The 24,366-nt window shown below is 38.0% G+C and overlaps 2 protein-coding genes across 3 annotated transcripts; one reads left to right on the top strand and one right to left on the bottom strand.

The window, feature by feature from the left end:
* Nucleotides 1-960: 960 nt before the first annotated feature.
* On the bottom strand, nucleotides 961-7,885 carry htatsf1 (HIV-1 Tat specific factor 1). 2 transcript variants are annotated; one of them, XM_041801437.1, is made up of 10 exons: nucleotides 7,695-7,885; nucleotides 6,784-6,948; nucleotides 4,335-4,569; nucleotides 4,049-4,096; nucleotides 3,774-3,928; nucleotides 2,523-2,686; nucleotides 2,270-2,366; nucleotides 2,086-2,175; nucleotides 1,849-1,986; nucleotides 963-1,705 (listed from the first exon to the last, which is right to left on the bottom strand). In XM_041801437.1, the coding sequence occupies exons 2-10, from the start codon at nucleotides 6,946-6,948 to the stop codon at nucleotides 1,457-1,459; spliced, it is 1,341 nt and encodes a 446-aa protein (XP_041657371.1). In that variant the 5' UTR covers nucleotides 7,695-7,885; the 3' UTR covers nucleotides 963-1,456. The 2 variants fall into 2 exon arrangements, with proteins under 2 accessions (XP_041657372.1, XP_041657371.1); XM_041801438.1 differs by lacking the exons at nucleotides 6,784-6,948; nucleotides 7,695-7,885 and adding an exon at nucleotides 6,048-6,126 and having other exon boundaries at nucleotides 961-1,705.
* A 91-nt stretch (nucleotides 7,886-7,976) lies between these two features.
* Nucleotides 7,977-24,121, top strand: LOC121519232. Its single transcript, XM_041802073.1, has 7 exons — nucleotides 7,977-8,327; nucleotides 8,521-8,645; nucleotides 10,320-10,530; nucleotides 18,013-18,091; nucleotides 21,027-21,169; nucleotides 21,930-22,141; nucleotides 23,611-24,121. The coding sequence occupies exons 1-7, from the start codon at nucleotides 8,178-8,180 to the stop codon at nucleotides 23,933-23,935; spliced, it is 1,245 nt and encodes a 414-aa protein (XP_041658007.1). The 5' UTR covers nucleotides 7,977-8,177; the 3' UTR covers nucleotides 23,936-24,121.
* The last annotated feature ends 245 nt before the right edge of the window (nucleotides 24,122-24,366 follow it).

The raw sequence follows: 24,366 nt of genomic DNA, 5'->3' as shown, positions 1-24,366 counted from the left end.
ATTGTGCATTGTCTTGCATGAAAATAATTTTACCCTGGAAATCAGTGTTCTTCTTTTATACCATTGCAGGAAATGAGCAGTTAAGAACTCCACCTTTTTTGCTAAGGTCATTTTGAAATCTCCAGGTACTTTAAAAGGGCCTTTCAACTCGCTTCCTATGATTTCAGCCCAAAAATCACTCCACCACCTCGTTCCCAACTTTGCAGTCTTTTTGGGACATGGTGGCCATCCACCAACCATCCAGAACTCCATCCATCAGTGCATTAAACTATTTTATGCATCAGTGAGCCTCTGGAGGGTCCTCCATCCAGAGGTTCTTGGGACTCCAGCAGCTTCAAATACCTGTTTGCTACTCATCAGAGGATCTTTCAAAGCTGCTCTCTTAATAGGATGAATTTGCCTCAAAGAACCTTTCCTTAATACGCTTCTATCTGAAGGAACCAAAATCATGTGCAAATCTTTTCACAGTACGATGATCTCTTAATTTTTTTGTGCAATATCCAGTGTTTACATACCTTTTAAATGATAATGCACTATTTCATGCTGCAGAGAGATCTTTGTCCCCATATTGCATGAAACCTGTGACTAGATTAATAATGTGGAACAAACTCCTTAAGTAGTTTACTTTTAATTACGCTCACCTAGCAAACTAACTACCAAACCTAAAAAAATCAAATGTTTGTTTAATTGGAATTCGCATGATCACTTGAAACACAGTGTAAACTCCTTGGCACCTCATCCTGGTTATCACCTCAAACATAGATACAGAACTTGCTGATGCAGCACTGTACAACATTTAACTGAACACTACAAGGATGGTTCAGTGTTTTCTAAATAGTTTTGGCCACTATGTCTGTTACTGCTCAAATTAAACAAGTCAATTCAATAAGCAGTCTTTTAATGAAAAATGTAATTATTGTTCTAATTACAACATTAAAATCCATAAGTGGTTATCATTAGTTTACAATCTGCAAGTCTGACTGAAAAAAAAAAAACCCTATCCATCCATATAACTGCATATCAATTTTCTGCAACTGCAGTCAGTAGTGGTGTAAGTCGTAGTTTTGATCTGGTGGAAAACATAATTGTGTGTAACCGCTGTTTGCATTCTAGTTTAGCTAAAAATATCTCTTATTTACTGAAAGTCTGAAAGAACATGGAGTCATTTGCAATAAAAATAGAGTAATAAATGCTGTTATTTTTGTAGCTCATAAATAATGTAGGATGATTAGAAAAATAATCAAACCAACACAATGAGGTTTATAAAGAGTTGACCATAATCAGCTCTTTACAATGTTAAATACAAAGATGAACATAGGGTACACAAAATCAGTTTTATTTTCTACATTACAAAACAGCCCAAACTGTCCTTACTGTCCCGCCCCTGACACTTTCCCACAGTTCATCTTCAGTCAGGACAGTACTAGTTGGGGACTAGAGATGTGCATCGAAGTGTCTAAGCTTCCTCGTCATCACTTCCTGCCAGGCTGCTGTCTGTAGAGTCTGCTCCCTGTTCCTGCAGATGCTGCTGCTCTGTGACTGGCTCCTGTTCAGGCTCTGTGGTGCTGGACGGCTCTGTGGTTTCTGTGCTAGTGCTGCTCTCTGCCTGCTTGGTGACATTGTCCTGCTGACCTTGACCGCCTCCTTCAAGGAAAGAGGACCAGCCCTTCAGCCGCTCCTCCCGCTCACGTGACGTCTCTTCCACCTGAAAAGATCAAATTATAATTCCAATATGCTGTTTTATACACTGGTACAGCTCATAATTCAATAAACATGTGAAATGTCTAAGTAGTTCCTTAAATATATTCAAATTATTTTTTCTGTGTTTCTATTTTACATTAAGTTTACCTGATAGTCTGTTGTTCCATCCCAAAGCTGAGCTGACAGCTGTCTTCCTCCAAACCAGCGACCATTGAAAGACAGAATGCATGCATCGGCTTGCTCTGGCTCCTTAAAGGCAACGGATGCCACACCATCTGGGTGCCTCTGCAACACAACCACATACAGCGCCTTTACTGATGCCACTGACAGAATATACAAATGATTACATTGTCTGTCAGACTGCACTTGTAACACTATACTCACATCAAAGAGGATGACTTTCTTGACCTCCCCAAACTTCTCACATTCTAGTCGCAGATCTTCTCGATATTCATTCAGCACAAGTGGGTCTTCCTACAAGGGGCAACGAACACACCACAGGGTTTAATAAAAAAATAGACTGTATTTGTGTATCAGCTTGTTAGCATTTGTTTGTGTTTCTCTGCACCTCAAAGTCACTAGGATGGAACATGTTTCTGATGATAACAACTTTTTCATGCCTCTTCCTTAATTCTCCTTTCTTCTCTGGCCTCCAGTCCAACTGTCTACAAACACAAACAAAGACAAAACTGGCAAAATCAGACAAACCCATCTCAACTAATAGAAACGCTCAATTCTTTGTCTCCTCTGATTCAACTTTAGCATTCTGAAGACAAGTCTTTATTTCTTCTAAGAAGAGAAAAGGAAAAAAGGAAGATTACTTCTGTTGCTGCTGCAATTTCTTCCTATAATCTTTGTTTTTCTTCTTTTTCTTGCTGGCATCATACTGGCCCTTCAGCTCAAACCGGGCTGGTTCCACGTGGAGTTTGTATCCTCTGACCTCTGATTCATCAATCAGGCGCATTGCCAACCCCACAGACTCCTTCTGCAGAAAACCAGAACACAAGCACTTCACTAGAGTATAATGCAGTATACCTCAAGTCCCTCACCTGTACTGTTATTCAAGGTCAAACACAAGAGACAAATACAGAAAACAACAGGAACTCTGCAAAAGAATTACTGAACTCTGGTGAGCTGAGGCTCTGACTGTCATAGGGGCTAAATCCAGGTTGGTGTGTACCTTTTAAGCATTTCTAGAACCATTTTATGACCCAAATGAGGGGATACTATTTTTTTTTCAAGCTTATATGGGTGTCAAGAGCTCTGATTTTGATTGTCATGAGTTTAAAAGCATTATTTCTCATCTTGTAAGTAGCCAGGTAATTACTCATCTTGAAGTCAGGTGTTTTCCTTATTTACTCATTTCTTTTAATTAATCAGTAATATTCTTCCATTAATGCAGTAAAATTTTACATGATAAAGGAAACCAACAACCTCAACAAACACAAACATGACAGCACAGATTTGAAAAGTATTCTGTGTCAAAATGTCATCTTAAATTTTAGACCTCTCACAACTTAAAGTAAGACTTTTAAAACATTTTATGGCATCAATTTAAGTTTTAAAACATTTTATGGCATTAACTTAAGTTATAATTGTTTTAATCTAAGTGTCTGCTAGATTAATTGAATGATATGTGTGAACCCAGTAAATTCTGACAAAAAGCATCATACTGCAGATCAAACCTATCTCGATATATCTCTATCATTAGTGTTTTTTCTTGTTTATATTCTGAATGTTAGTTTTATGACTTTTTGTGTGCTGCTTAAACTTTCTGTAAAATCAAACATCCAGTAAAAAGAACTTTTCCACTTAACGGTTTTGAAATTTTTAGTAACCTCATTTCAGTGAGTGTATTCATGAGGAGATGCAGGTAAATGACAGGATTGAACTAAGAGACGCTTGGCAAAAAGCAGACCAAAGAAGTGATACTATTCATACTGCATGCACATATTGCTGAATTTACAGACGTTTCTGTCAATAGGCTATTAGTAAATTTTACATCAGCATTCTCTCATAAATGCATATGAAATAATAAATAAGAGGTCATGCTAGCAGAAGAATGGACTAACCTTGAGATAGCAGCAGAGGCCATCTCCTTTAAGATTTCCATCTTTGTCCTTGTAGAGTTTGACCTTATACTCTTCAGTGATGGGATCCCGCATCACAATGCCGCATTTGGACATCATCTCAACAAACTCTTCTGTGCTGATGTCAGGAGGAAGGCCTGAGGGAATCAGGCAATACGGGAAAAATTGGAGAGAACAGAAAATAAGATTAAGAGTCATCTTCTTACTGTAAAGCTATAGGATACACAACAGGGAAAAAAGGGACCAGAGGTACCAACCTGACACGTAGACGTTTGTGTTTTTATTGTCATCAATATCAAACCATCCTACATGGACAGAAAGAGAAAGCATTTACTGAAAAACAGTTTTTGTACATTTAAATCTAAAAACCAACACTGTGTCATCCAAGGTCTGTGATGTAAACAGGCTACAACTGTCGAGAGGAGGAGATGCTAAAATACATGTTTGAGACTGTAGCTTATCCTATACCCCTTGTTTTTACCCTATTTCTGTTAAAGTTACTGCACTGGTTTCCCTTCTTTAGTCTTGTTGATGTTACTCTACCTGGATCTGCTTTCCTCTTTTCTGCTTTCTGCTTGGCATCTTTAGCTGGAGCCTCAGTCTGGTCTTGCTTTTGGTTCTGAGATGCATCTCCTGGTTTCTCCTTTGTTGAAGGCTTGCTTTCTTGTTCTGGGGCTGTGGGGTCTGTGCTACTTACTGCTGTGTTATTTGCATCTGGATCTCCTTCCTTGGTAAAGCCATAATTGGCCTGGTACGCTGCAATGAAGTCTTCGGTTATCTACAAACAAAACAAACCTTAACATTAACACAGACACTTGTTCTGATTAATTTTGTTATACCTCATAGAAATTATAATTGTTCAAAGTTAATGTTCAATATGTAAAATAAATCCTTGCTAGCATTATCCCTCATAGATTTTTAAATCTTGTATTCACAGTAAATAGCACATAAATCCAGTAATGATGCACCACATTTCCTACATAAAAGTAAAACCCATATCAGCATAACAGAAGCGTGTATACTTGGCATTAAAGTTTTATGATAAATGAAGGTTGTTTTAACCTCCTGAGACCCGAGCTTGTTTGTTATGTATTTTAAGTTTCTCCCACTTATTTTGGATCAGTATAAAACCTAAGCCCCATCTTTCAAAAAGAAGTAATTTTCACCAAAAATGATGTCTGCATATGAAGATAACAGAATTATCTCACTGTACTACACACAACTTTTTTTCTTTTCTTTTAAAAACATTTGAGTGGTCGCCAGTCAGTAGGGCGAGTTATAAACTTAATTCCCACTAAAAGTTCTATAGATCTTGGAAAATTCCAAGACCTCTAGAAAATTCCAGAGATTTCCAAAACATTGAAATGTCCCCCCAAAAAATCAAAAGTCACTCAACATTTTTAGTAAAATTTCAGTAATGAAAAAACTTCAGAAAAAAACAGTCAAATTCCCCAAAGTTTAATGGCAGAGGGTGATACTTGACTATATCTCTTTGGACTATTTCACCTGTAGATAACATGGTAAAGATTAAATTTTCCGTAGAATATGGGAACACTTTCCGTCATATATTGAGTTTTATATTTCCCCTATATTGTATCCTAGATCTGGAAACTTTACTTTAAAAATACTACTTTACAGCTGATATACTCTATTGCTATTCCCATATTTCTTGTTTTTTACTTTTCTCCTTAAAGATAATGTAAAGAATACATTTACATAATCACATGTAATTTCTTGTATATGATGTGAATCCTGAGCCCCCTGTCTGTATGAATTTGAATGTGTGAGCAAGTTGTTTGTTTTCTTTTTTAAATGTTCTTTTTTAATGTCTTTTGAAAATCTAAAATTAAATAAATATTTGATTAAAAAAAATCCCCAAAGTTTAACAGCAAATTCCATCCAAGATTTAAAATCAAATTACAAGAAATTTAAATATATTCCCCAAAGATACCATGTAAAATCTCCAAATAATACCCTAAAAATTCAGGAAAATTTTTAAGGAAATCACCCTCCAAAAAGATTCTAAATGAACTGAGCAAATTTCCATGAATGTACCCAAAATTTTCAAAGCAAACTTTATGCCCCTTACCCCACCCCTCAAAAGATTCAAGGAATTCACTTAAAAATATACAAACATATTCCCCAAAAAATCCTGGAAATCTGAATGCAAATTCTCCTCTTTCCAAGCAAATTACTTAAACATTTATGGAAATCTTGTACAATTATCTGAAAACTTCTAGAAGGAGAATTTATCACCATGTTGTAGGAAAGCAAAAATGAAACGATGGCTGAATCTCATTCTCCTCCCTAAACCCTGAGCCCTTATTGACTTAACTGACTGCACCTGGAAAGTGATTGAGTGCATGAGGCTGCAAGGGCTTGAAGTGGTAGAAACAGAAATGGGACAGCCTTTTGTTTTTTTGTCAACAACCGGCATCTTGCAGAGTTTAAAACAAAGATAAAAACAAGCGTGCCTCACTTATAGACCTATTTTCTCAGTGGATGAAGGCTGTTTTATATAATATACTTAAAGAAAAAATACTTATTTTTTTGCAGTGTCCACTCCTTTTTGAACCTTTCATGTTTTATGTTTACAGTGTTGCTTTTTACACTTCACTTTTACAGGGTTTGCTAGCGGGCATCCCTGGAATCCCCGGCATACGTCACAATGCTATGGACTATGGGTAATTTCCTCACGCTAAGTCTGCCGATATGCCCACTCATGGATAGGGTGCATGAAGGGCTCAAAAAGTCTGCGAGAAATCCCTCACGCACTTTATGATTTGACAGTGAGACAGCCCTAAGCCCTCATGAAGTAGCAGGAGTGCGCCTCCAAGTCAATGAGTGCGTGAGTGTGGACATTGGGATTGGGCCAATGTCCTCAACTGTACATGCATCGTCTCAGGAGGTTAAATGAAGCAGTACAAAAGACTGAGAAACATCTGGAGCAGATTATTTCAGAAATGCAATAAAAGTATAGAAATATTCATACTTTAGGGAACCAGGCCTTCTTTTCATGATCCCAGTCATACACAGTCCCGTCCTCTGGATCAGTGTATGTGTAGGGATCAGAGCCATCCTCATTTCTCTGGCCGTACAGTTCCTGCATACGCAGCTGCTCCATAAACTCTTTGTTGGAATCTGGCCCACCACTCATCTGTAACAAAAAGACAGTGAAACTTTAATCAACTCAGGCCTCCAAGCCAATACATTGCAACAGCTTTTTGGGGAAGAAAAACTGAATCATTCTCAGGCAATACACTGACCAACATGTGTTCCCAAAGCCAAACTACTGGGCAATTTCATGTTGACAGAAAGCTTAGACTTCTACGTTTATGCTTTTGGTGCTTAATGTATTATTCAGAACTTGATGCTTTTCAAAATGTGGTGAGGTACAACACTTTCCCCCAAAATACACTTACATAAAAGTAAAATTACAGATTTCAAAAATACTCAATAAAGAACAAGTACATAAAAGCTAATCGATTACAGTAATTTGACTAAATGTAATTAGGTACTTTCCAGCACTGAAATGATTCGGCAATAGAGGGCATGCTAAGCCTTATAAGACTGTTTTAACTAGTTTGACTATTCAGTAACAGTGCCAAGCACAACCAGTTATATCCTGTTAACGACACTGTCGCCGTCCTCACATATGAGAAAGATATCAGCAGCTGCTTCACGTCATCACTGTTAGACTATTAACAAGTGACAGCTTGAATCAACGTCAACAAGCTGCTTTCAACATTCAATATCTGAAGAAAGGCAGTGCAGCCGATGTTGGGTTAATATCAAGTTAATTCAACGACTCTCATTTGATAAAACAATGAAAGTCTTTAGTTTTAAGATGAAGTCGTTGTGATATATCAGTTAATGTTAGCATACAAAGCTAACTAGCGTTACCTTTCACAACGATAATCCAGGTGAACGTGAAATATGTCGCTAAAACTTATGAATAAACTGCAACCGGCTAAACACTCAACCAATGAGTACAAAGTGGTTCCGTTTTTATTATGTATTAGTTTTACACTTATTTACAATTAATATATAACTATTATTCCAGCACGAAACCGTTCATCCCTCGCAGTCCGCGACGGCAGTCAAACTAAGTACTTCCGGTGTCATATGTTAAGTGTTCTTGCATAGTGACCGGAAATGAAGCGCTTGATTCATTATACAGCGTCCTCCTTTCGACGGAGCAACCGCGCCAGGATCTACTGATCGTATGAAGACATACAAAATCACCGCCCGCAGTTTGTGTAGACACAACGCAACGAATGAACCCCGTATTTACTAGCTAAACGCGCACTGGAAAAACAGATAGCTAGCATTCAATGTAGCTTGCAGGTAAATATTTTGCGAAATATTTAATAACCCAGGTTTGGCATGGCGGAGGGAAGCGGCAACGCAGGTGTCGGTCCAGCCAACCTCCCTCCAGGAGACCCGCAGCTTATCGGCATGATTGTGGAGCATCTGAAGAACCGGGGACTGTTCGACGAGTTCCGTCGGGACTGTCTGGCCGACGTTGACACAAAGGTAGATAACAGAGGGTACACTAGGTTCTTCTGTTGTTTAGGTTCAATGTGATTAAAAAATATAAACGCTGGCTGCAAGAGATAAAGTGCTCGCCCATGCTCTGTCTATAATAGACCTTTCATTCACAGTAGTAGTCTCTGAGTGTTTGTGTGAATTATGACTGAGTTTATACTTCTGTCCTGTTTGCTGCCAGCCTGCCTACCAAAACCTGCGACAGAAAGTTGACAACTTTGTCAGGTCCCAGCTGAGCACACAGGACTGGAACCCGTCTATCAACAAGAACCAGATGAGGAACGTCCTGAGGCAAAGTGTCGTCCAGTAAGTGCTGCTTTTAACAGGCTTAAATAAATAATAATGTACAGATTAGGACGAAATTTTTAGACCCCCTATGAAGATTTAATTTTTTTTTTTTTTAAATGTTGAGCCATCTCACAAAATACTGTTGTACAATGACGTGCTTTTACTTTGTCATGCTCCAAGCTTGTAAAATCAAGTTAAAACTGAGGGTTATCTTCCAATTTACACACAGTATACAAACTTCAGTAAGAGTTTGAGTTGTCACAAAAGAAAGAATTGTGACAAAAACAAAATAAAACAGTTTAGGATTAGGAAAAATAATTGATGCTTACACAGCAGGAGGACATTCAAAGTTATGACAGCATTTCCAAGTGTCAAGAACTGGTGAGAAGTATCATCGAGAAATTCAAAGACAGCAACACGGTACAGAACAAGTCTGACGGAGGGAGGAAGAGAAAGATTTCAAAGACTCTGGAAAGAAAACTAGTGGGATATGTGTCAAGAAATCCCAGAACAACTGCCAAGACACTAGCAAATGACTCAGCCAAGTCAGGAATCCACTTCTGCAGAAGAGACACCTTCACGCCAGACTGATGTATGCTAATGACAACCTTGAGAAAGTTTATGCATACTGGAAGCTTGTCTTTGGCCCGATGAAATCAAACTATCTCTTTGGCCTTAGACACATTGCTCATGTTGGAGAAAGAAGGGAGAGGCATATAACCCAAAGAACATCATCCCCACAGTGAGACACTGCAGTAAGAGTATTAATGTTAATGTAGGAGTCGTGAAGATAGATTTTGAAAGAACACTTCAAGTAGTCGGGAGCAAAACTGGGTCTGGGTTGTTACTTTGTATTCTATCAAATCAAATCAAGTGTATTTATGTAGCACATTTAAAAACAGCATGAGCTGACCAAAGTGCTTCACATAGAGAGGCAAGATAGAAATAACAATATATACAGAACAGCAAAGAACAATAGACAATAAACACAAAGAGTGAAGAGACGTTTATATCGGGAGTGTTGGTTTAACAGAAAAGGGATATGAGGAAGTGGTCTAATTAGAGTCAAAGGCCAAGGAAAAAAGATGTGTTTTTAGCTGTGATTGGAAATGCTAACGCAACAACCCAAATCATACATGGCTCCTGGTGAAGAACTAACTCCAGAAGACCAAAGTGAATGTTCTTGCCTGGCCTGCACAAAGTCCTGACCTAAATCCCACTGAAAATTTGTGGCATGAACTGAAGACCAAGATCCATGCCAGAAGACCATTAAATCTGGAGGAGCTTGAGAGCTTGCCAAAGAAGAATGGGCTGGGATTCCTCAGGAGACGTGTCTGATTCTTGCTGAAAACTACAACAAACTACTGCAGGCTGTTATCCAGGAAAAAGGAGACACAACTGACTAATAGCATTGCTCCTTGCATTGTTGCTTTTGTTCATCTGTACATGTAGAGTAACTGCACAAATTAAAGGTCTTTTCATACCTAATTATACAAGTTAACTTGCTGTAAGCAAAATTTCCTTCCAGTCTTGTCTTTTTTGAATAAAGGCATAAAAGCCATAACAAAATAGATCACATGATCAATTTAAAATTTTGATAAACTCAGATGTCAATTATGATCTGTGATGTATTGTATGTTTTTTCAGCTTTTTACATGTTGCTCATTTTCTTTAATTTGTTTGTTTGTTTAGATCTGGCATGCTGGAATCTGGTGTAGACAGAATTATCACTCAGGTCGTGGACCCAAAGATGAACCACACTTTCAGGCCGCACATAGAAACAGCAATCCATGACTTCCTTTCAGGAGAAAAAAAAGAGGAGACCCCCATGAGCTCTAACACTGCACTGTCTGAACTGACAGAACCACAGGAGGCCCTTTGTGCTTCGGGCCCCAAAACCCCCTGAGATCTGTTTAAAACTGAAGTTTTATTCAGTGGGCGAGAAGGATTTTGAAAACTATGGTTGAATCTGGCAGGTACATGTGCTGTTTATTGCTGGTCTTCATTGCTTTGTGAAGTGCCTGAAGAACAGGAAGAGGAAGATGAAGAAGGAGATTTTTCCCTGTTAACTCTGTTTGAGACACAGTCAGAATAAACCATAAGCTTCTGTTGTTTCATTGGCCACCTGTGCTAAACAAAGCCAAAGCTGGAGAAGCTTGAGGACATTAAGTGGTGTAGTCACGGCACAGCTTTGTCCTTAAAAACAAAGCGCAAACATGGTTGATTTTTTTCTTTGTTTTTTGCTTTTTTATTTGCAAATCAACTAATTTGTTTTAATGAAATGTTATCGTCAAACACAGATTTATCACTAAGGCTGTGTAAAAATGCATTTCTACAAATGATGTTCTGTCAACTTAAATCAATTTGGAAAGACAAAATCATGAAAGATTAGTGAATTCACAGTCACTTGCTTAAATAAAATAAAGACGGCGGGTGCCTTTAGGTTTACAAATGTGAAAATAGTGCTTATGCAGGCTCATCATGATAAGTTTCGCTTTAATTTTTCATCATCCCACATAAGGTTTAATTTTATTGCATGTATTAGGAATAAAGCTGTTGTGAATACTTTCTGCTTTACTAAACGGTTGATATCATCTTCTATCTGTAATCTCTTTTTTTATGTACTAATTTGACTTTGTATTTTATTTCAGAAGATACCCTGGGTTGTTTTAAGGTTTACAGATAAAATGAAAAGCTGTAGGTCGTATAATCATTCTCTCCTATGACAAAAAAATTTCTCTGTGCTTTTTAGGATACTAACATGACACCATGATAACAACTCTGCACCACTAGGTGGGGTAGTTGTTCTCAGATTGTTAAAGGAAGATTAAGTAAACCAAAGAGTAATCCTGGGATGCATTAACAACAATAACTCTGAAAAGTCATTCAGATTATTAAAAAAAGAAAAAAGTTAACATCTTATATTGTAGAGCCATACTCTGAATCTCCAAGACTTGTTTATAATTTCCTCAAAAGATTAGTTAAACATTTAGTAGAAAAGCTCTGTCTTTAGCAGAGCCTGCATAACTGTTGCCTCAATCTCAGTCAGTTATTGTGTGTGAGAGAGAGCATGTCACAGCTTGTGTAACTTTATTGATTTTAGTGCTTGCTTTGGCAAGAGACTGATCCTCATGTGAAGAATATGTGTCTCAGTGCATTTTTTAACCTGTTGTTCTGTGCATCTGACTTTGTGTGGTTATATGTGTACCCTGTAGTTGTACTTAGTGTAAACATATGCTTCAAGTACCTGCCTAGTCAACTTGTAGATTAATGTGTTATACTGATCTACAAGTTAATATCAATAATCCATAATAATCTTTACTGCTTTCATTGACATGGATGAATGAAATACCTGAAAGTCAAATTTGTTAGTAAATGCTCTGTAAATTAAAAAATATGTATATTTCCAAGCAAATCCTTAACACATGAATTATCCTAAAAGTGTATTTTTTACTATTCAGTGGATGGTGAGAGACATGGATGAACAGATAAATAGAGAGAAAGCGATAGATGTATTGAACCCAAATGAAATTCAGGTGTGCACACTTCAAGACACATTACAGTTAACACCCCTCCCCCACCCCCACACCCCCCCCACACACTCACACACCAAAGTTAAAAATCAACACTACTAATGCTTTAACTTTATATGCTGATGATACTGCTATATTGTTAGCCTCATAGCATAATTGCCTTGGTCATTTTTGGCCAAATTGTGATATCTGTTTAACTCTACTCTTCTAATGCTGCTAAGTCATTGTTCCTTACTGCCTTTGTCCTCAGCCAATCAGAGTGCTTGTTACAGTCCATAACCACTATATGCCTAAGTCATCTATTAATTATTATCTGTATTGTGTAATAAGTCACTTGTATTACCTCCGCCAAGGAGGTTATGTGATCGGGTGGGTTAGTTAGTTTGTTAGTTTGTTTGTTAGCAATATAACTCAAAAAGTTGTGGATGGATTTTCATGAAATTTTCAGGAAATGCCAGAAATAACATAAGGAAGAACTGATTAGATTTTGGGAGTGATCCAGATCACTGTCTAGATCCAGGAATTTTTCAAAGGATTCTGTACTATTGGTAGATAGGGCTAATGGCGGAGGTCTGCGCACTCCAAGTGCTTTTCTAGTTTGTGATGTAGTCCTTGTTGTGGCTTTTATTTTCAAAAATCCTCTGTTTGCCAGAATATTTTCTTTTTTCTGAAAACTTTAAAATATGACTTAGGCAATTATGCTACACATTTCAGGTGTTCTACAGAGGTGACTACACATGTAAGCGCAGCAGTAGCAGGTTTAAGAACAAAACAAGTAACTGATAAACTCAGAAGTTAAAGACTCAAAGATTACGGTAATGTTTCCTTCTCATATCACAAAGCAGATACTTCTGAATTTGATCTGTATGCACATAGAGGCATGCAGGCAGATGTGTTGTTTACCACAGAGTCATGTGAGAGACAGAGTACAAGAAGGCCCTGCATGTTTACCGTTTGCATATTGGTGTGTGCATTAGTGTGCTGTTTTAGGGCATGTGAGTGTGTGCGTGCTGGGTGTCGGGGTGAGGGGTCGTTGTGTGGGTGGTCATCAGGGGTTGTGTGAGGGAAGCTGTGGGATGTTTTGAAGCAGGATGAGACAGTGAACAAGCGGGAAAGGCCCAGGGAGGAGGGGGGTTCCTACAAAAGTCCAAATGTTTGCCCCTGTGAGACTCTGTTGTCCCTAACTGGGCCCCTGCATGGACCCATACACATATATACACATACATATGCCCCTGACCTCCCAGTACAACTACCACCACACATATACTGGTCTCATCCCTGTCTTTGAAGGCCTCACGGATGAAGGATTGACACATCTGAGGAGCACTGAGAGGTATTTGTGTGACTCACTGATGTCATGGTGTCACATGACTGTGTGGTTGGCCCTTTTGTGAGTGTCTAAGGTCATGGCTGTTGTGAGACAAAACATACAACCACAACAACTACACAACAAGATCTGAACACATCAAAAAGAAAATAAAAGAATAAAGTCCCCTCAGCTTCACAAACATGCTCCAAGATGCGTTCATAAAGATCTTTGTTTCATCAATTTAGAGTTATTTCTGTATCTGCTATTTCAAGGTGTGATACTAACTCCTCCGAACAATAGAACGGATCCAGAAATGAATATTTAAATGGTAAAAAAGACGAAACAGTATAAACTTTCTGGGTATTATTTGAAAAGCAACTCTGGAAATTAACTGAGTTCCTATGCTCAGTTATGTTCAATTAAAACTCAGCTATTTAAAAAAACATGAAAGGAACTAGAAGGAAACAAGTCGTCTAATCAAGTTGCATAGTGTGAAAAATCTGTCAAGTTTCAGACAGTTGAAGACTGGAAAATCACCAAAAAAAGTGTGAAGGTAAAACCCAAAGGCTTCGTTTGAACTGGCACTAAAGGTGTAATGTGTTGTCAGTGGTTTCATGTAATAAAAATGATTGAGAGATTTTGTTTTCAGATATTTCTCAGAAATCATCTAGAACTCTTTTCTTAGTTCTGCAGCATTAGACTTCAAAATTTAAATGTTCCCTAGTGACAGTGCTGGTGCTCCATGACGTTCCTTTATGTGATATATTGACACAACAGTTGTAACGATGTAGTTAGTGGAGATCCTTATAAAGAAAACCATTGTCGGGTGGATGACTTCGGTTTGGATGTCCAGTGTTGCACAAGTTTGAATTGGAGTATCCTTGATAATCCCTTGGCTGTCCACTAGCAGCATCCAAGGCCGCCCATAAGGGGGGATAAAAGGAAAAGATTTCTGGGGCTCAGCCAAATTGGGGGCCCATGGAGGTCAGCAAAACAATGGTCCATTGTAAAATTAAGCTGTGATGACCATTTTATATCCTTAACCTGAATAATAACCACTCTTGTCAAAGCAACAGACATTTTATCTATTCAATTATGTTGTAGTATAATATAGTATTTTTCAAAGTGTAAACCCCTTCTCTTACCTGTTATTGATACCGTTAATAATGTGGATGGGCACATTGAACTAAACCATTAGGTTAGTAATGTAAGACTTCATAGCTAAGCCATGATGTGCATAAACCTCAGGATACCAGACAATAAAGTAGAAGACACTGAGACAACTTTAAGGGAAAATAATGAAATAATTGCAAAATTGGCGATGATGGGTTAAACATGACAACACATTGGCAAAAAAAAGTGGTGAAAAGAGGTTAAAAGAGGCAGAAATGGGTTATGAAACAGCAAAAATGAGTGGAAAATGGCAGACGTTTAAATTAATTGGTTAAAAAAACATTTTTTAAAGTGGCAAAATGGGTCAAACTGGCAAAAATGGAAAAATATGTGTTAAAAGTAGTTAAAAAAAATTGAAAAATGGCCAGATAAAGTAGAAAAATAGTTAAAAAGTGATAAAGTGGTTAAAAAAAAACTTGGGGTTAAAAATTGGCAAAAATGGCTATAGAACGCAGAAATTTCATTAATTCATTCATTTAACCTTTATTTAATCTTGAGATGCCATTGAGAGCATGCTCTCATTTACAATGACATCAAGAGTACATTAAAACAATATATGCAAAACAATAAATAAGCAAGGAGAAAGAAACACAAATGCAAATAGACATCACTACTTAAGAATAAGTGGAGCACAGTTTAAAAATAGTTTCAAACATGTACATAGTAGTTCCTTATCATGTTTTGAAACGGTCATATGTTAATAACTGAACTTAGTTTTAGCGTTTGCTGTACAGTATTCCAGCTGTGGGCTGCACAAAAGCTGAAAGATGTTTCTCCAATTTTAGTGTTTACTCTTGGAACTTCAAGCATTATCCAGAGTTTGATAACGGCTAGTGGACACATTCAGTAAAGAGGTGAGGTATAATGGCAGATGTCCAGACAGAGCTTTATTTTTTTTGCTCAGACAATTTTATTGGGTTTTTACACATTTAATTACATCATTAATAATGTATATGACGACAAAAAGCTACTGTGAAGAAGACAGAGCTTTATAAATAGTGGTGGAACAGTGGTGGAAAGCAGTTAAAAAGTGGCTGAAAGGTGGCATAATTAAGTATCAAAACCTGGTAAAAAACATGACACAGCTCCAAAATGAGGGAATTGTTGGCCAGGATGCTAGCACCAATTCTACTCATCCAACACACATGTATTGATATCATCCATAAATCTTAACCAAGGAGGGCCAGGTCTCTGGGTTTTTCAGGGGAACAGCCATTTCTTTGGGCAGGCAGGGCAGCATCAATTCTGGTTTTTGATAAGGTTATTTCCACACACGCACTCCTGAAAATTATTAAATTATATACGGTCCTGATGTTGGGCTGAGGTCAGATTTTGACACTGGACACTGAGCAAAACATTTGCTTATTCTGTATTTTTGTGCTGATATTAGCATGCCTACAAACTACTAAGAGGACTGCATTTTCTCACAATACATCATAGTTTCATCTCTTAGCATATTAGCAAGTTCATGTAAGCATTTAGCTTTTTATGGCTTAGCAGAGTTTAAAGTCTTACGGGATTAGATGGACTTGGACTTGTATAGTGCTTGTCTAGTCTTCTAACTACTCAAAGCACTTTAACACCACAGGTCACATCCATAGACTGTAGAAAGAATTGGACAAACCCTGTGTGACGTCAGCCGTCTGCTTACAATAGGCGGACTCAAACAGTTCTTGAAGCCAATCCGCGGCGGCTCCCGTATTGAAATTGCAGTCTCCACCGAACTTTGGATCAACGGGCCGCCCACTAAGCACGACTACCTGTCAGTTAGCTCGCTAGCATTCTGGTTGTCAGAAACGTAGCATCTGCCTGTCGAGCTATTTGACAATCAAATGAGACGCGCCAATTAGTGCACAGTGAAGTTGTTCCTAAATATAATCTAAACCATTGTGATACAAAAAAATTCACCCCCGTACAGTGACAGCACATGAAGGCACTAGCTAACAAGACAAGTTCTGTCTTTTTGAACCAGGCTGTAGACCAGTTTATTTCTAGTGTAAAAACCAGCTGTTTAACAGGTGTCCAGACGGGACTTCCTGTGTTCCTGCAGCCAGCCTCAAGTGGATAGTCGCGGTATTGCAAATTTTTTGCACTTCCACATTGGCTTTATTTTTCAGGACCGGAGGTTGCCACTTGGTCACATCACATAACCCATTCACTCCACATTCACACACTGATGGTAGAGTTTGCTATGGAGAACTGGCCATCAGTATTAGCTAATCCCAGTGGGAAAAAACTGGGGTCAAGTGTCTTACCCAAGGACAAATTGTCATGTGACTGCAGGAGCTCAGGATTGAACCCACAACCTTCCAACAGCGAGACAATAGACAATACATACTGCCACGTTCCACACTTGATTCTTGGACAGTTTTGAGTATTTCAGTTGTATACTGCATTTGTGTATAATTCTCTGAGTGAGCATGCTTATGTATTTAAAATATTATTAAATACATAGTATTTTGCACAGAAGTACATGATTTGTGATGCACAGATAAGCATGTAGCTGAATGAATGTAGCACGAAGACATTTTGTAAAACTATTTTCCACATAGACTGCTCGTCTTTTTCAGTCATGCTGCTAATGCTCACACCCACCCATGGCTGGCTAATTGAGTGTAGATGTCTTGAGTGGTTTACCTTCACGTACCCCTGCACACTGAGGAACATCAAAACCTTATGAGACCTTTTTTAAATTTTCAACTAAGATATGTCTTTCAAAGGCATAATTTTCCTTTGCCTATTTTCCCTCATCATCAAATGGGCTTTATCATTACTCAACAATAACCACTGAAACACAGACAAAAACAATTTTAAAAAGTTTATTTCAACATCTACCTACAACACAACACATCCTAGCATGTCAATGCAAATTACATCTCACGAGATATATATATAAAGTGCATTTCATCAAACAAGAAAAACATTGTTCGAATTGAGAAGAAAATGATAAAGAGTAAACAGTAACACACAATTATTCTTCCTAATTTCTAAACCTTTATTCAGGTTTGAAGTATGAATTCTTATTATGGTTTTTTTATGGTCTCGTTGAATTACAGAAGAGAGCTGCTTCTCTGCTTCTCTCCTCAATTACGAACTTTTGGCTCCAGTTTAGTGCGCGTTCACAACACCACACTGTGATTGGTGGAGGTTAACGTTCAGGCCGTCGTGAACGCGCAGCCATCTCGCAGCTTTATATATTCCAGCCTTCATGCCGCAGTTAATCTGTTGAAGTGTGAAGCCCTCTTCTTGTGAAAATCCCCACAGCGACCTACAAAATAAACAGAAATTGAGAAACGCTGAACGTCGTTTGAGGTGAAACATGGCAGCCAGCTTCTCAGCTGTGTTTTTTCTGCTCCTGGTCTGTCAACAGGTGCTGTCCATGGATCTGCATGATGTCCAAGAGAAACAAGTTAGCCAGGCCAAGAGACGGCTTTCTCTGCAGAGCACAGGTGAGTTTCAACAGCACGTGGACTACTACCCTGAGCATATAGCTAGCCTACTCTTAGTTCTGATAATCCAATCAAAAATGGTATAATATAGCAACTAAATCACATGTTAACACTGTTTGTGATCTCCTGCAGATCAAGAAATTGCATTCATCTCTAGGCCAGATATTATCAGGATGTTCTGAATTAGCATGCGCAGTTTCATCAAAAGGATTTCTCATAGAGTGAACAAAACAGCATTTGTATCTAAGCGCTGAACTCATTTTTTAAAATAAACCATGCAACACATATTTTTTCAGTAGCCTGCTTTTTCCGTCTTTTAAACAAAGACAAAACTTTTTGTTGCTAACTTAAATGCAAAAGTATTTTAAAATAGGCCAAATGTATGTATTGTGGTATTTATAGCTTACTCTAGAGAATACCTGTTATGGCAGTTGATTTTGTCAGTATAGTTCTTTAACATAAACATTATACTGATATAGAATAATAGTGTGCTGTAAATCTATAGGAGAAAAGAACTATAATACTTGACATTATTATCCAACATAGCCTAATCATATATTGGCCCTTTATTTTCTGAATATTGCACTTGGGCATAATTTACATACTCTGCAGACTGTAGTCCTATAACGTTAGAGTATACTTATGCCTGTCCCAGACCAGGCTGGGTACTCTAGTTTGCCTCGCTTCTTTATCTCCCACTGTGATGTAAATGTGATGGGCTGATAGTAAACGAGTCGGCTCTTTGAGCCAGCTCCTTTGAGTGAGCGTTAACTCCCATCTGAGAGTGGAAGTGAATAAAACTTTTTTTTTTTTTTTTTTAACTTTTCATATTTCTGAATGCAAAACAGCATCTTGGGGTTATTCTACAAAGGCTGTAACAAAAGAAGAACAACACTAAGCAAAAAAAAAGCCAAGGACCAGCCTACTTCCAAGCATTGGTCTCTGGGTGGTCACAGGCACTCTTACATAGAAGAGGATAGATAAGATAGGAACAAAAAAGAGGAGAAAATTCAGATGTATTTCAACAGCATGGCCTTTGGCAGTGTGTTTTTGAATGCCACACTTTAATAACATTACTGCCTAGCAATGTGACTTTATCCGTATTGATTAGATTTTCTTTAAATTGGCCAATATTAGAGGTCCTGTAATGAAATTTTTACTGTTTTTTGTTGATTGATTAATATATTTATTTTAAACATGTAAATGATAACTGTATTAAAAGAACAGACAATAAGAAAAAAGACAGGAACTTCCATCTTCAAATACTGAGCGAGGGTCTGGCAGCAGACTGTACATTTCTGATGGCCCCTCTCACAGACCGTTCATTTCAGACACCGTTTATCTCAAATAAGAAATGCCATAATTTGCCAAAACAATGTATTTTTGGTTTTAGAATTTTTTTTTTTTCATAAACAAAATCTTGTCAGTAACATTCATGAATTAACCACATTGCAAAAATGACGGACAAAGAAACATTTCATAAATAAAACAAAAAAGCATTAGAGGTCTAATCCAGGATTCATTCATGTATACCGGTTTTAGAAGTAGTTAAATAAATCCTGATGTCTCTATATCAGCCACAGAAAAGCCAAACAAATCAGGAATGGGATGTAAGTATTTCTATGAAGTGATTTTGATATGTGTTAGTGTTGTGAGCTACTTGGTCAAGTCAGAGAGGTTTGAATCTTTGTTTACATTTTCCACACTACAGATTCACTGTAACTTCAACTTTCTATCAGAAAATACTACTTACACTGAGACATACCAGTTTTTCCACACTGGGTGTCAAAAAAAACACCAAGCTGTAGATCATTACAGAGTTTGCAAATGTGCTGTTCAGGTTACAACACTGCTATATTTGACCACGTTCTTCAATCTAGGAGTGTTACCAATCACTTTGCAGCCAAAGAGCTGTCAAATGACCAATTAGTCATTTTATTACTGAGTCGAGCCAAATGTTCTGGCTCACTAAAAAGAGATGCACTGCCCATTAGTAGGTGGCTGTAATTCAATGCGCTGCTTCAGCGGCTTGATCCTCTCCAAGCACATTCCCTCCTCACAAGCAGGACAGGGCATAACTGACCCACAAGCTGCACCAACAGCAGAAAAAAATAATTCCTGCCAAAATAAACTAAAATCTCCTTTAAGTCCATGTTTGAAAAATCCTGTCACCCTCTCACACTATCCAAACAAGATGAGATGACAGAATAATCTTATCCTGTTTTAGAAATACTAAAACTTGTAATCTAAAAACAAAACTTATTTCATCAGAACATTAAACTCACAACTACCTCAGTGTCTCTAGAGGGCAACTTCTTTTTCTTTCTGCAAAGTTGTTGCTGTTTAAAATTGCAGGATAAGACATGACAGCTAAGTCCTCAGCATTGTTTGATGTTATACTAGCATTTTATTCAAGAGTGAGGTCTGACAAAGTAATTTGATTAGACAAGAGGTGCGACATGAGACCTAATTTAAACTACTACACTAAAATGTATCACACCACTTGAGATGTTATAATCACTCTGAGTAACATGTTATTGATCATGCTTATGACTTAATTCCCACAGGTCACAAAACAACTGCCAGACAACAGTCTGGTTCTTGTAAACAAAAAATAGAGATGAATGTACACAATACAAAATAGCTGGCAAAAGTCCAGATCTGCTCAAGGTGAGGAACTAGTGGTGTTGATGGAGCTAAATGAATGAATGAATAAACAACCAAAAATGTACCTTATGTTATTACCTTTTACTTTGATCCTGTAAACCACTGTGTAACATTGGCATCGTACAGTTGTAGCCATACTGATATTCAGTACAACATACCCTTCTCATGTGATGTTGTGTTTTAAGAGTCAGGGGGATTTCTCCTGCTTTTGTTCAATAATTGTAGGGAAGTAAACACTTATCCCTCTCTCTGTTTCTGTCCCTGTCAGCTGATATTCAGAGTTGCCTGGTGAGTTCAGGGGATGTTGGCTGTGGGACATTTCAGTGCTTCAGCAACAACTCCTGTGAAATACAAGGGCTGCACCACATCTGCCTCACTTTGCTGCACAACGCTGGGCGCTACAACTCCCAGGTGGGGGGACACCACAACTATCTGACCTCACTTCACCCATGAAAAAAAAAACACTTTCAGAAGTAGGCTAATTTGTTCCCCAAGAGGTCGCTTTTGCTTAACTGATGTAGTCTGAAATCATATCCAACATTAAGCAATCACAGGCTTAGATAAGGCATATATGCATACATGTTTTTATTTCATCTAATCCCTTCACTCATTGCAGTCATTTGTGAAGAATGTGGCTTGTATAAGGATCACTGTATAGTTATGCATGGCAGCACTGGAAACAGAACAAACTGAGAGGGAAACTGAAATCAGAGAGGGGACATCTTGTCTGCTTTACTAGAATAGAAGTGCATTAGAGAGTGATGCAGGTCCAATGCGTCTCCTGTATGATCAGGCTCACTGGATGATGTTCAGTGAGGAATCCATGACCGTGGATAATTATAATACAGCTCCACAGTAACAAACTGTATTATGTTGTTTAAATGCAAGTATCACAGCAAAGAGAGGAACTTTTCTCTGATGGAGGTGTTTATCAAATATGCATCCTGGTTACTCCATGAATTACCATCGAACATAGCAGATCAGGTGCTTGAAAGAAGATATAACCAGCATTTTCACTTTAAAGTTCCTGTCAGTTTAAGTCAGTATTGACGCCCCCTTTTGGATAAAAAAAGAAAATGAGATGAAATTCAAATGCTGATGTCTATAGTTATAGTTGACTCATATGAAAAACATGTCTCACTGATTCCTTCTGTCTCTTTCCTCCTCTCAGGGAAAGTCATTTGTGAAGGATGCGTTGCGATGCATGGCGCTGGGCCTGCGGCAGCGCTTCAGCTGTGTAAGCCGCCGGTGCTCAGCTATTAAAGAGATGGTGTACTCTCTGCAGAGAGAGTGCTACTCCAAACACCAGCTGTGCCTCGCACTGTGGGACCACATGGACACCATGGGAACCCTGGTCCAGTTCAACCTGATGTTTCCCCCAGGGTTAGAGAGAAACTCACACAGAGTAATCAATGATGCGTAAAGGTTCAGAAATGCATGATCTGGTAACTTAATATGAGGTCTGAAATTATTTCAAAAACAAATCAAAGTCCAAGCATGTGTTTTTTTTCTAAAGAAATAAACACAATTTTCCTTTTATATTGCCTCTTTTAACCAATTTTTGCCACTCTTTAACTACTTTTCATCATTTTTGCCCCTCGTTTTGACTTTCTAAACCCATTTTTGAAGCTTTGATCAAATGTTTGCCCATGTGAACCCTTTTTTGCTGCTTCTAACCCATTCTTGCTTCTCTGTAACCACTTGTTACAACTTTTTATCTGCAAGTCTTTGCCATCAACCCATTTTGCCATTTTTTTCCTTTTTTCCTTTTGCAATCTTTTTATTTATTTTTTTATTAAATCTATCAAAGCTGTTCTAGCTATTTCAGTTCCCTCTTCCTTATTCTCTGGCATCCTGGCATTTGTGCAATAATGGCTTGGCTATGAAGTCTTACATCGCTTTCCAGTGTTTTAGTCATTGTGCCATTCACATTGTTAACATTAGCAAAAAAAGGCAATTCTGTTTTCAGAAAAGGGGTTTACAATTTGAATAAAGCTGTACTGTATTACAGCATAAACAGAGAAAAATCACATTTTTTTTCTTTAATAAGAGTGGTTATCATTCAAGTTAAATATAGAGTATAGTTGTCACAGATATTTTCCTGACCTCTATGGGCCCCCCTTTGGATGAGGCCCAGAAAGTTCTCCGTTATCCTGTCTTATCTCTGTCCTCACTATGTGTCTTTCCTTCACCTAACAATGTAGTTTTGGTTCCTAAACTATACCAAACTCTGACTGCTTTGCAACTTTAAAATGCTTGTGAGGTTGAAGCACATGACTATTTTGCTTAGATTAAGAAACATGTATATATTATGGGGTTGCCCTGTTCAAATCCAGCCTTGAACTGTTCAGTCAAAACAAAAGCCACAAATAAATCCTTAAGAAATAAATAAGGAATATATATTTATTGTAATTAGGGTTAAAGTGTCTCAATGTTCACATGGGATACCAAAAATTGTCTTCTGCAGTTCAGTCCTAAGTTTGAACGATGCAGCCATCTGAACTAGTGCGTAAAGCAGATTTTGTAAATATTCCTAGTTTGTCACCTGACTCTCTTGTGGAATCTCTCTAGAAAAGCTGTCTGACATGGCTTTGCCAGGCAATCATAGCTCTGTATGGTTTCCCTTATTACTGGAACTGTTTTTCACTTCTGGTTCTGTTAGCTGAGAATTTCTACTGTGATAAAGCACTATTTCACCTTATTTGACCAGCCACCTGATAGTTATAACTTTAAGGCAAACATCTCAAGAGAATGTCAGTTGACAATGAAAAATAAGTATCCTCATTGTAATTTTTATTTTCTGACCCATCTTTCTTTGTGTGAACTTGTCTCTTGTATGTATGTCCCACCAGACCGTATGTGGAGCTGATGAACTTCCTGTTGAGCTGTGGTGACGAGGTCAGGTCATGGGTTGGTCAGCGGCTGCGCAAGCAGTGCGAGCAACACTGGGGGGCGCTGTGCAGCAGCTTCAGCAGCACCTGCTCTCTGAGCCAATCAGACGCTCCAGAGCTCACCACAACCAGTCCACCACTAACCACTGCGCCTTGGCCTATCACTGCTCAAGGACCCCTTCAGGAGCCAACCACAGCAGCCAAAAACGAGGACAAGAGTCTAGCTGGAATAGCAAGAGAATCTGATCTCCCTGTGTCTGCAACATCTGAAGTCAGCACATCGTAAACAGAAAAGAGGTGCAGACAGGGTTCACAGAGAAGTTCATGCACTTATTACTATTATATAAGCCGAGTCAAAGCAGAGGAAGTCAATAAAGTGAAAGCAATAGATCATAACTTATTAAATATCTGTGCTATATTAAATAGAAAAATGATGATCTACCTCACTCTAGTATCACAGTAAGTTTGCATCCTTAAGTAAGGGCATGGACACACAAACACTACAGGAAATTACAAGTGCAGCTCAAAGTTGGTAGTCTACCTATTTAAATGTTTTTGTATTTATAGTGTTATGTACATGTGTTTTAAAGTTATTCTTCACTCATTACATTTCATACAGATCCCAGGTTTCAAGATATGTGATTTTTTTATTTAAATAAATGTAAAAAATATATTTGTAAGCATCTTAATTCAATAAAAATAAACTTTAATGATGTG

The sequence above is a fragment of the Cheilinus undulatus genome, linkage group 12 (assembly GCF_018320785.1).
Source record: "Cheilinus undulatus linkage group 12, ASM1832078v1, whole genome shotgun sequence".
NCBI lineage: Eukaryota > Metazoa > Chordata > Actinopteri > Labriformes > Labridae > Cheilinus > Cheilinus undulatus.
This window is presented reverse-complemented; position numbering and strand designations above follow the sequence as displayed.